At 37.1% G+C, this 12,897-nt stretch overlaps 1 protein-coding gene across 3 annotated transcripts in view; it reads left to right on the top strand.

Moving 5' to 3' along the window:
- The window catches only part of LOC129279845 (orexin receptor type 2-like), a 31,160-nt gene extending 19,593 nt beyond the window's left edge, over positions 1 to 11,567 (top strand). The window contains exons 2-8 of one of the 3 annotated variants that reach the window (XR_010296297.1): positions 1,916 to 2,415; positions 2,995 to 3,231; positions 3,730 to 3,903; positions 6,590 to 6,732; positions 7,341 to 7,474; positions 8,276 to 9,300; positions 9,537 to 9,955. Coding sequence is in view for 1 of the 3 variants with exons in the window: in XM_054915903.2 (XP_054771878.2) it covers positions 2,023 to 2,415; positions 2,995 to 3,231; positions 3,730 to 3,903; positions 6,590 to 6,732; positions 7,341 to 7,474; positions 8,276 to 8,496 (1,302 nt within the window). In the remaining 2 variants the exon portion in view is untranslated. Of the gene's footprint in view, positions 1 to 1,915; positions 2,416 to 2,994; positions 3,232 to 3,729; positions 3,904 to 6,589; positions 6,733 to 7,340; positions 7,475 to 8,275 lie in introns of all 3 variants that reach the window. The other 2 variants (XR_010296296.1, XM_054915903.2) reach the window with 2 other exon arrangements.
- The last annotated feature ends 1,330 nt before the right edge of the window (positions 11,568 to 12,897 follow it).

The raw sequence follows: 12,897 nt of genomic DNA, 5'->3' as shown, positions 1-12,897 counted from the left end.
AATTCCTTGAATGCACCAAGCGCCTTTAGCAGCTGGAGCTACAGCCGGGTAATACTATAGTGCACCATTGAATAGGAAACTAGATAAATCGGCGTCTCATAAATGCATTATTGCTATTATCATTATCATTATTTATTATTATTATTATTATCATTATTATTATTATTATCATCATCATCATTGTTATTCTATTAAATCATGGATCAGTCAGCCACACTTCGTATGAATATTACCGTTATCGCCTTGGTTTGCGTTTTGTCGCCTCCCCTCATATTTTTGGGGGCAAAAATCAACCAAATCAATCTTTAAGTTGTCTTAAAATGTTTAAATATGTATTTATACTCAGTGACAATAGCCAGAGTTTGTACACAAAGACATTATTACGTCAAAAATTGAGTGAAAGTATTTATGTTTATACCAGTATGAAGGAGGTCTCTATTAAAGTATCACACGAGAAAGAGTTCAAAGAATAGTTCCTTTCTCCACATTCAAGCTGCATTACATCAAACTTGTCAACTTAGAGCCTGATTATGTTGAACGTTTATCATTGCCATGGCACTGTATACAAAGTTCAAGAGAATTCAAATGTTCAGCAATAAATATTAAGTAAATGTTCTTTTGAAATTAAAAAACGTATATTTTCGACGTAGAAGTTATAACGTAATATAATCTACAGTAGATGCTGACGTCTTACCGTTAATTAATAATTCAATGCATGACTTGGATAAACAAATATGAATCATAGAATTCATATTTGATTTCGATTTCTCGCCAGATTAGATGAGGATAAAACAATAATGAAAATATTACCATTAACGGGTAAAGAAGCCAGGTAGATCCAATCTGCTTTCAACACCAAAGCAGGTGTTTTTTATTAGCCACAGCAGCTGGCCTATGACGTATGTATCATTAGCTCTAAATCTTGTATAACATACGTATGTTGTGCGTAGTCCCATTTATATCGATTTATGTCAAGAATTCGAGCTTTGGTTTTAAATAGATCAAATGAAATTGAGTGTGAAAGAATGCACCTGCATCCGAATACTGAATAGGCAGGCGTACTTATATCAACGATCTGTGCACTGTAAAAAAATGAAGTGCTAATTTAGCACTTACAGTGCTTGTATAGTGACTGCACTACGAGTTCTGATTTTCTAGTTCAAATTTAAACTGGAAAATCAGCACTCGTAGTGCAGGCACTATACAAGCACTGTAAGTGCTAAATTTGCACTTCATATTTTACAGTGTGGTATCATGACCTACAGAGCCCACAGCTCAAAAAATGCTAAATGTAAATCAATATGCTGACGAAGTTGTATAACATTTATTTTCTTGATAAAACTGGCACAAACCATGTATTTGTCAATCATTAAAAATATTTGATCAGGATTATCGCTATTGATTTTAAAAACAGTTGTGCAGGTCTATACCTGTCAAATTTCTCATATAAACGTATTGATAAAGATTGATTATGAGTTCTTGACCTAAAACGAAATAACAATGTTTGTCTACAAGCCACCAAAGTTTAGGTCTGTGACGTTATATGCGAGGAGCTCTCATCTATCCATCATGCAGTCATGTCGATGTATATCATGCAATATATATATGTTTTTATAATTTGACCTTTACATTACTATCATCAGACACACAATTTCATAAACGATTTAATTAGAAAAACAAAATATAATTGGAATATATAGAATTTACGTTACATGAGATGTGGGGTATGGTTTGCATGCCGTCACAATTTTCTTATTCTTTGGTAGACTTAATTTCGTCAAACAACATTTCCTCTCATTTTATGCATTTAGTAAATCAACTTCACATCAAGGTATTTCCTTTAAAACTGTTCAGTGCATATCTATATAATCTATTCAGTTTTTAATTATTTCTTCCCTCTTTTATTTCTATACAGTTTATGTTCTTCTACAAGTCTTGGTATCTATCTATCAAGTTCACATCGATCTGTTGATACCGGAGCTTCATTTCTCCATCCGTGTTACAGGCCTTGCTCGTAACGAAATGGCGACAGATTATTACCGCCACACTAACTTATCTCAACCGTACCAACTCTCCAGCGTCAACGACAGTGCTTCAAGCGAATGGAACTATGATGACTATATCCAAGAAATTTACGATCAAACTCGAAAGCGAGTCTATCCTGAAATTCACGAATACTTTCTGATTGCGATTTATATCATCATCTTCTTCGTCGCGATCATGGGGAATACCATGGTGTGTATCGCGATACTCAAGAACGATCACATGAGAACGGTTACTAACTATTACATAATGAACTTGGCTACCACCGATATTTTGATCGCTTTCGTATGTCTACCGATCACAATCACAGTGGATGTATCAGAGTCATGGTTCTTTGGTAGAACGGCTTGCTATCTGATTCCTTATTTTCAGGTAAGACCGATGTTATATCACCCTTTCCCCCTCTTCCCCTCTTTATTCCTCGCACAATCTTCTTAGAAACATAAATGTAATGTACGAAAGCAAAGGAACAATGCCCCCCCCAAAAAAAAAAAAAAAAATATATATATATATTGTTTTTTTTTTGCAGGGGTAAACGTGGTAAAACGAAAAAAAAAAGGTATAGTCAAAGTAGGACAGTCACTGAACTTACATCCTATAGTGGTTTATGACAAATGTTAGCAACGTTGTAGCTGGTAATCTTTAATAATTATGTTTACCAGCGACAACGTTGCTAAAATATTTAGTACATATTTGGTCTCTCTGCGAAGAATTTCATGAAAAGACCTGTCCTATATTTTTACTCGAGGGTTAGCATATAGTAACAAGCACTGTGCCTCTCAGCTACAAATGTTCGAATGACAAAGTAACGTTGATATAAAGGCTTCCCTGAAAACACCTGTCTGTAGACCGGGGGAGGGAGGGGAATTAACGGGTTTAAAGAGGCCTAAATAAAATAAAATAGAACAAAATAAAATAAAATGACACAATTTTCTTCTTCTGATTCCAAAGCTTGTGTTAGTATGCGCATCGATCTACACATTGATGATGATAGCTGTGGATAGGTACCTTGCCATCTGCCATCCTCTCAAGTTCCAGATTCGAGCCTCACGAACCCTCCTCACCATCGCTCTCGTATGGGTGGTCTCATTCTTCATTGCCCTACCCGTAGCAGTGGTCAACGATCTCGAGCCCCAAGCAGCATCCGTGCACATCGGAAAACCTCTTTGGCGTATGTCGTGTACAGAGGTAGGTATTCATGGTTACTACATTGTCTTAATGAATGATAATAACAGTAATGTTTTAATGGAGGGAGGAGGAGGGGGACGGCCTATATAATAATTTGACGTCATTTGCCATAAGTATGATAAAATTGGGGGTAATACAAACATGATAAAGTCACTAGATATAGACGTCTCTTTTATATTCTTTCTTCTTCTTTTTCCTCTTTATTATTTTTTTCTTTTTTGTTTCGCCTCTGTGCATTAAAATCAGAATTTATCAGAAGTCTCTATAGCGGTTTAAAATCATGAAAATAATTTCGTATAATTACGCCGGCCTTGAAACAAACCATGATAATCGCACTGATAGGAAAAGGTGTTGCGGTGCCTGAATCATTAAACAAAGTAATAGCATAAAAAGTTAAGAATATAAATTACTTAGAAAAATAAACATTGCCATTATAACCTTGTCATAATCTTTAACCAACATTTTTAAAAACTAATTTCCTTTTCCGTTTTCTTGTAGAATCGCTGGGTAGGCAAGGTCTGGGAGAAGCTCTACCACACTGCGTTCTTCTTGGCCGTCTACATCGTTCCTCTAGCAGTGATTGGGGTCGCTTATACCAGGGTGTGTCGAAGACTTTGGTCTGGTATCCCGACAGAAGAGGGATGTGGAGCGTCTAAACCAAGCTTTAACCAGGTGTGTAGGGGCAATTATAGGGTCGCTTATACAGGGTGTGTCGAATAATGTGGTCTGGTATCCCGACAGAGGAGGGATGTGGAGCGTCTAAACCCCGGCCCCCCACTCAGTGTTATTTAGGGTACGCCTATGCTCGTTCCCTCCCTTTGAAAGCACCCCCCTATCGAAGGTCTGCCAAAATTTCTGAACCCCCCTTTCGAGAGCTTTTCGCGGGCTTTTTCTGCCTTGGAGACCCCCCTAAATCCGAAACACTGCTCAATATGTACCCCCTATTTCAGGTGAGCTCTCATTCCAACAAAAGGTCCTACTTTACTTTTCAAAATGAAATAATCCTGAATGAGCTTTCAAATCTAGCAGGAATTTTAGGAATTTGATCCCGGGATTTGAACTATTTTCTATGTTATTCAAGATATTTCATAACCCCCTTTTAAAATTTCTCAGGAGTCCGAAGAGAGAGATAAAAAAAACACCCCCTTTTTAAAGAAATCTCCGAGTGAAAATACAAATACACCCCTTTTTACAATTCGCGGGCCGGACTTGTCCCGCGAAAAAGTACCCCTTTACCGGACATTTTGGGAACACGCATGCGGTCCTTCCGATCCCGGAGTGGGGTCTAAACCAAGCTTTAACCAGGTGTGTAGGGGCATTAAAAGGGTCGCTTATACCAGGTTGTGCCGAAGACTCTTGTCTGGTATTCCGATAGACATGATAGAAGAGGGGATGTGGAGCGTCTAAATCAAGCGTTAAATAGGTATGTGTCAGTTGTGTTAAACGGTTAAAGGTAAAACGGGGAGGCTGATACCAGGGACATTCGAGATCACTAGCGTACCTACGGGGGGGGGGGGCAGAGGGGGCAGACTGCCCCCCCCTGACGAGTCACAACCCATGCAAGTGACCCATGCAAGTGACATATATTTATTTACTATATATATAGATGACATAGTTAAACAAGTTGAGCACTGTCAAATCCATCTATACGCTGATGATTCTATTTTGTATTTTTCTGATAATGACGTAAATCTCATTGAAAGCAATTTAAATGCTGACCTAAAATGTATATACGAATGGATGTGTTTAAGTAAATTAAGTCTTAATATCGACAAAACTGAAAGTATGTTATTTGGGTCACGTCATATGTTGTCTGTGCACAAGTCTCTTAATGTCAGAATTTCAGGAAAATGTATTCAGTCTAAAGAATTTGTGAAATATTTGGGGGTCTTTATTGATCCAGAGTTAAAATGGAATTGCCACATTGATAAACTTTGTGCTAAAACCAGTAAATTAGTAAATTTCCTTGGTCGGCTTCGTTCATTTTTAAATGAGGATAGTCTGAAATTAATTTACCGTTCAGTAATTTTGCCATTGTTTGATTATGCTGATGTAGTCTTTGATTCATCAAATTTGAAATGTACCCAACAATTGCAAAAGATACAAAATAGAGCTTGCAGAATAATACTCAAAATTAATCCGTATAAATATATATCAAACCATACTGTTCATCAACTCTTAAACTGGGAGTCATTAAAATCAAGGCGTATAAAGCATACTCTTTTAATGGTGTATAAGAGTCTGAATGGTCTTAGTGCGCCTTACTTGAATAATATATTTCAGTTTTCTACTCATAAATATTCTCTCCGTTCTGATAAAAATATTTCTCTCCCTAAACCACGGACTGAATACTGTAGAAGAATGTTTTCATACAGGGGTACGACATATTTTAATGAATTGCCACGTGATGCTAAATGTTCTGTTTCTTATAATTCATTTAATAATGTAGTTAATAACCACATCTTAAATTGGGTCTGACTGTACATTATTCTCTGTTGCTTAATTCATATGCATTGAAATGTAGGGTGTGTTAACGTAGGGGAGGGGTGGGGGGCTAGATGTTATGACCGATTAGTTTTATTTCTTATTGTTTTGGTATGTTATTCTTATATTATGTATAATTTATATTAATATGTGTAATTTTGTTTTATGCTATATGAGGACCCCTCGGTAGACCAGCAGCACCATGATTGATGCTGCTGAGTAGGGCCATCCTCCCGTTTTTCTATTTACCAATTCATATGTATAATTTTATATGTATTGTTATCTGTTTTTTTTTAACGGAAATAAATTCAATTCAAAAAAAAAAAATCCCTGCCCCCCTCCCTGACGAGTCTTGAAGACCTTTTTTTTTTTTTTTTTTGCTTGTCAAATTTTATTCTGGTACGAAATCCTTTATTTGTGGTTGAAGACCTTTTTTTTTTTTTTTTTTTTTTTTGCTTGTCAAATTTGTTGGCGGACGAGATCCTTTATTTGTGGTTGAAGACCTTTTTTTTTTGTTGCTTGTCAATTTTTTTGGCGGACGAAATTGCCCCCCCCCCCCCTGTGGAAAATCCTAGGTACGCCACTGTTCGAGAACATGGACATTAATTTTACAATGTTAATAAATCAGGGACCGCAGAATGGTTTTGAAAGTGTATGTGAGGGTGCGTGTGTGTGTGTGGGTGAGGGTGTGTGTGCGGGGGGGGGGGGAACTGACCATTCAAAAAATTACAATCGGGTGGTAATTTTTTTTATTTTTTTTGTACACAGTTTTGGAGAAAAAAAGTGGGGACTGTAACCTGTAAATACACATTTCATATTTTTATCTTATTGTCTGCATTTGGCTGATAATTTTTGTTATTTTTGTTTCTCCCAGGCCAATGTGGTGAGTACGACAACGATCAGCAAATCTACTGAGGCCCAGCTCAAATCACGTCGTAAAGTCGCCAGTATGCTCATCGTGGTCGTCATCGCTTTCGCCATCTGCTTCTTTCCTTTCCAACTACTCAATGTTCTCAAGTATGTTAGCATCTTTGAAATACTAAGCACATCCCAATAACAATAAACAAACAGATACATACTCCATCAAAATGTGATCATCAATTAATGTCAATTAGTGACGTTTTTCTACGAGGGATGGTTCTTAATGTTATGTTACTAGTGAAGAGCACTGCTCTCCGAGAGTAAAAAAGCGCAAAATTATGATGATCATAATGACCTTTTGTTATTCATTATGATCCCCATAAAAAAAAACTTTTTCTAGCACTCTCACTTTTTAATTTTATGTAATGTGAAATTGAATCCAATTTTGTAGGAGTGTTTACGTTTTATGTATTTTGGTGAAGAGAAAAACAATACTCTGGGGGTCCATGGCCCACCAACTGCTCCCCCCATCTGTACGCCAGTAAAATACTCATCCATTTCCTAAAAGATATCTGATGATAATGAATATATAGTAAGATAACAAAATAATATTCAAATTAAAATTAAATTTCAAGATGGTTGTCAGTTCAACGTAATATATCAGAAAAGAGACGTTCGAAAGATGGATGAAGCTAATAAGATAAAATGACTATCGATTTCGATCGTAATGAATTTTGGTCGATATGATATTCTCTTCTCTTAAGGAAACATAACGCATTTGGAAATCTCCGAGATGCATCAGCTCAATACAACGCAGTTTACATCCCTTACATCATAGGGCACCTCATGGCTTTCATAAACAGCGCTATCAACCCAATCATCTATAACTTTATGAGTGGTAAGAATGAAAGGAGAGTTTTGCGGTAACACCATGTTGGTTAGTCCTGAATACTGAATAGGACTGTTGGCTTATCGTTCTGATAGAAGCTCTTAAAAGAACTGTAAGAATGACTAAAGTAAAAGTTACAATTTATATGGCAACGATGCTCAGTATAGCCGATCAAATCCAAAATGACTCCATGCAATATACCATTGGATGGTAAACTTACCATAGGCCCAAAAGTAAATTTTACGCAACGGGGAAGGGCACAGAACCTCAAAATGGACCTGTATGCTATTGAATATTAACAAAATCAGGTGTACGGAGTGCCAAGGGGCGTAAAGTGAACGAGGGGGGGGGGGGCATCCCCCAGTCAGGATCGTTGCCCCCCACTTGCCACCCCCAGAAGTTTTCATTATTTCCTGTCCATGGTTTAAAAAAGTGCCAATAACATTCAGTTATCATCTCAGGATATAAAAAAGGTTCAGCTCGCGCTTCGTGCTCGCATTATTTATTTGGTGAGATAGCATCTTCATGAGTCACTACAAACAGTACTTGACGGGTCCCTTTTTTGCTCGATTTTGTGAAACAGGCAACAAAATTCATGTAAAGCCGCCTCCCCCCAATGTACTTTTGCCCCCATTTGCCCACCTAGTTTAAAAGTCCTGTTTGAAACTTACCCAATGCTTCCTCGTGTTTTGTTTTTGTATTTTAGTTTTCTTCATGCAGTAAAATAAATAATCTGAATAATTATTAAGAACAGACAAGTGTATTTTGTATGCCTAATTAATGTTTGTTTATTACCTCTTCGTTTTACAGCGAAATTTCGGCAAGCTTTTAAGTCGATGTTCGATTGTTTCCCGTGCTGTCAGTCACCGCGCCGATCGCAGGCAATCGACGGTACATCCGGCCCCGCCTACCGACGCGCAAACAGCACAGGAGTGTCTGATACGCATACTACTGAATACGTACCTATGACGTCAATCAGAAATGGGCGTGGCGTCAATAACAACATCTCAGCCATGTCCAAGGGTGTGTGAAACAACGAATCATGATTAAAGGGATGCGATCATTAGCTGGAATGATGCTAGACATCGGTATGTGGGATGTCTTTTTCATCTGACGAAGAACTATTCAACATGTTCAAGAATGCAGTTCGAAACGTCGAAAACAAGTCGACCTTTCAACTTTTCAAACAGTTATTTGCTGAACTCTTTCATATGAACAAAGAAAGAAAAACAAACAGTCCTTTTTCAGGACAGCGCACACGACACTTCTCCAAAACCAATCCTACCTAGTTACTCCAGCAAAACTATGTTGAAAAAATCATTAAAAAAACATTCATCGGAAATTTTCAACCGAGATAATACTTTCTTCTGATTTGTGATACAAGTACATGAATAATTCGTAAGTCATAATGTATCCAATGCGCGATGAACGAATCAGGAAAGCCAACCTTTCTTAAAAATCGTGGAGAAGGATAAAAAAAAACCCAAGTGAAACCAAAGAGAGGTTGCAATATTGAGTATTCTTGCCATTTCACTACACAATATATAAAAAAAAACGGATGATAATGATGATGTTATCACTTAGACTGTATATAATGTGCTTTATATGGTTGTGTTGTTGACGTGTGTGTATTCAAAGTATTTATCAGATGCTATAATCATATTTTTTATTACTATCCTGCATGTAAAAAGTCACGTTGTAAAATGATATCCAGGTTGTATTCTATGTAAATAAGTCACTACCATTCGCAATTACTGTACAGTTGTTCTTTACATAATTCATGTAGACGGAAAGTGAAGTGTTGAGATATAGTCTTTTCATTCACCTTCAATCAAGTATCCTCGTTTGTGTACAAATTGTTAAGATTCAATGATATGACGCGATACATTGTGATTACTGGTCTGGTGGGTGTTTCATAAAGCTGTTCGTAAGCGACTATAAGAACGACTGGTGATCCTTTCTTACGCGCAAAAACATCGCCAATGAATATACCATTCGCCATAAGAAAGGATCACCAGTCGTTCTTAAAGTCGCTCTTAACTTACGAACAGCTTTATGAAACACCCACCAGGTCATGCAAGTTAACTAGAAATGCTAAGTATTATAAAATCTTAACCGATTTGATTCCCTATCCCGATTTCTCTTTCAGTCTGTAAAGTATAATTGTAAATGCCATGTAAAGTATAAGTCACTCTCTAATAGGTGACTTAGTAGGCAATCTTTCACATTTGTCTCTATGCTGAATGGTAAAACTCAACAATTGAAAGCAGCAACATTCCTTGCTGTAAAATGTGTTGAGGTCCTCTACGTTCGATGCTAAAAACTTAAGTATTTATATCCAAGAGGACGCATGGGTACAAATGCACAAGGGCGGAAATCTGTCCCCAAAGGTAGGGGGACGAGGGGCTGGAAAATTTGACAAGCCAAGCAAAAAAAAAAGGTTATCACCCCAAATGTCAGGTCATTTCGACCAAAATAAATTTGACAAGCAAAAAAAAAAAAAAGGGGGGGGGGGGGACATTTGATATTGTGTCCAGGCCCCCTACTATTTTGGGTAGGGGGCCTGGAATTTCCACCCATGCAAATGCAGTGCAGTTATCCCATGGAGCTATTATGGTTATCCTGTATAGGCCAAGTATTTGGGCCACCTCAAACTTTTTGACTTGTCTGCCGCTCGATTTTGGAATGAAAAGTTGTAAAATTTGATGCGAATATTGAAACATGGAACATCTTACTGTGTGAATTTGTAAATCATCAAACGAATACGTGTTCAAGTCTCAGTGTGACTTTATACTACCATTATGAATATAAGCGATTTGAACATCTAGTCGTAATAACGTCTGACAATCGTATGATTGGCTACGATTTGTGAGTAATTCAGCCTTTACTCCAAATGAAGGCTTTAGCTCATCCAAAATAGTTTTAACCTGTTACTCCCCAACCCCTCCCCCCCCCATTTCAGAAAATAAGCAAAATACAATCTGTTCCAAAATCAGATCGTGCACCAGTCGTAAGGTAAGCGGGCCTTTAAGGTTTAGGAATACGACACAGGACCACCTTGTTGTGCAGTATACAATTTTCTTAAAATTCATTTTTCCTACCATTCCAGTCCTCGGTATAAATTATGAATTGGCATAAATCGAAACACTGCCGAATTATTTTCACATAAACAAACGTGATGCTATTATATACTGTTCTGACAGTTATGTTCTCATTCTGATGGTATATTGCAAAGTGATGAAAACGACATGTAGACCATACTCTCAAGAAGTGGACTCTAATGTCCTGTCGACTTGTAAACATAATATGTCGACATGATAAGGTCATATTCGACTTGACCGTTAAACTTGCTATCTCACTTTAAGGGGAATCCAGCCTTGGTCATAAAATGTTGTGTTGGAAAGGAGAGAATAAATAAAAAAAGTTATGGCTGTTTTGAAATTGAGATCCCTTAGACTATGTAGATTTCAAATTGGCAACTGGGTAAGTAAATTCTGACAAGGGGCAAGGACAACTTTCTCATAGGCCATGTACTTTATTATCAGGGATTTGTGGTTTTCTCCGAAGTACCAATACCCCTGGGGCAGTAAACTAAGTATAACCCAGATAGTACATTGTTTTATGTCCCCATGAAAGAAAAATATAATATGAAGTAAAACTTTTGAACACCCAACGTGTTATAGCCATTTATGTTTTGGAGTACATCGAAGAGTCGTCCTTGCCTTACATCACTATGACATCACATGTGTGGCCAATTTGAAGTCTCCATGGGTATAGTGATAACCAATAATTACAACTTTTCAACATTCATAAATATCTTATTGTTTGTCCGATATTGTTCAAATGTTCATATATTACTTTGTCTGATTTTTCTTTTTCCTCTGAACAAAGTTTTTATTTGGGTTGGATTCCCCTTCTTAAAGCTTCGGTAAATCAGAGTACTTTGGTAAAAGTATACTTGTAGTAGCTTAGACACTGTTTTGAAGAGGCATACAGTTGTTGTGATGTATGCCTGCCAGATTTATCTACCAATAGTAATACAGAATATGTAAATATTTTGCAATCATCAAGAATATGTAATAAACGAAACCTTTTAACGTCATCGCCCATGATTTCACTGGAACAGTAATATCGAGGAGGAAGAGTTTATCCAGTGTGTCTTGTTAGTACGATTGGTATAGGGTTGTTGAATGTTGAAGATGATAATAATGATGACAATGATGACGATGATGGTGACGAAGATGATGATGATGATGGTGATGTCGATGGTGGTGACGACTGACGATGATGGTGATGATGATTATGGAGATGATGATGAAGATGATAACGATGGTGATGATAATGATGATTATGGTGATGATGATGATAATGATGATGATAATAATGATTATGGTGATGATGATGGTGGTGATGACAATGATGTCCATGGTGGTGATGATAATGACGAGGCTGATGGTGGTGATTGTTTGAATGATGGTGGTGACGACGACGGTGACGATTACAGATTGATTTATATAATGCACTGATAACGACGATGATGATGGTGATGCAATTCGGTTCAGTTTAGTTCAATTTCATTTTGTCCAATACGGAAATTCAATTTGGGTTTTTACATACATAACTAGTGAAAAACATTTGCCCATTATAAGCTAAGGTTATGTTTAAAATCATGAATAAAAAAAAGAAGAAAATAATCACGAATGATTATTATACAGAAATTTTGAAAATAACCAGAAAAATATGCAGAAATACAGAATGATGGTTCCCTATCATGTAGGCTAATGATGGTAGTAATGGAGTGTGTGGGGTTTGGAAGAGGGGGGGTATTGAGGATGATTATATTGATCAATGTGAGGATTGATGCTGTCAGTGGCAGAAATTATTATCATGGCATCCAAAAGGCCTCAGCTGTAGTTTTAAAGAAATGTACATGTATATTACAGCTGATGGTTGGTGTTTTTTTAACCTCATCACTATCAACATCATCCTCCACCTCTTCCTCCTAATGACCACCACCACCACCAACAATACCTGCACCATCAATACCAACACCACCATGATCGCAATCAACTCCACCGCCACCATTAACAGCCGTTTCATTATCACCACCACCAGTGACATTGGTATCGCTACCAAGCATCATTACCATCACAAATATCAGCATAATCCTCATCATGTTCACTGCTTTCATTATCATCAAAACCACTACCATCACCTTCATCATCACCACCACCACAATCACTATCAAAATCACCATTATCACTACAGAAACCACAATTAGAACTACCATCATCATCAACTGCATTAGCATTATCACCTACATCATTATTATCATCAAATATATCTATAACGCCAAATAAACAATCACTCATATTCATCTTTACTACCTGAAATTCACATCATTGTCAGTTATCAAGATCAGTACTTTAGAA

This window comes from Lytechinus pictus, chromosome 17 (genome assembly GCF_037042905.1).
Source record: "Lytechinus pictus isolate F3 Inbred chromosome 17, Lp3.0, whole genome shotgun sequence".
Classification (NCBI taxonomy): domain Eukaryota; kingdom Metazoa; phylum Echinodermata; class Echinoidea; order Temnopleuroida; family Toxopneustidae; genus Lytechinus; species Lytechinus pictus.
This window is presented reverse-complemented; position numbering and strand designations above follow the sequence as displayed.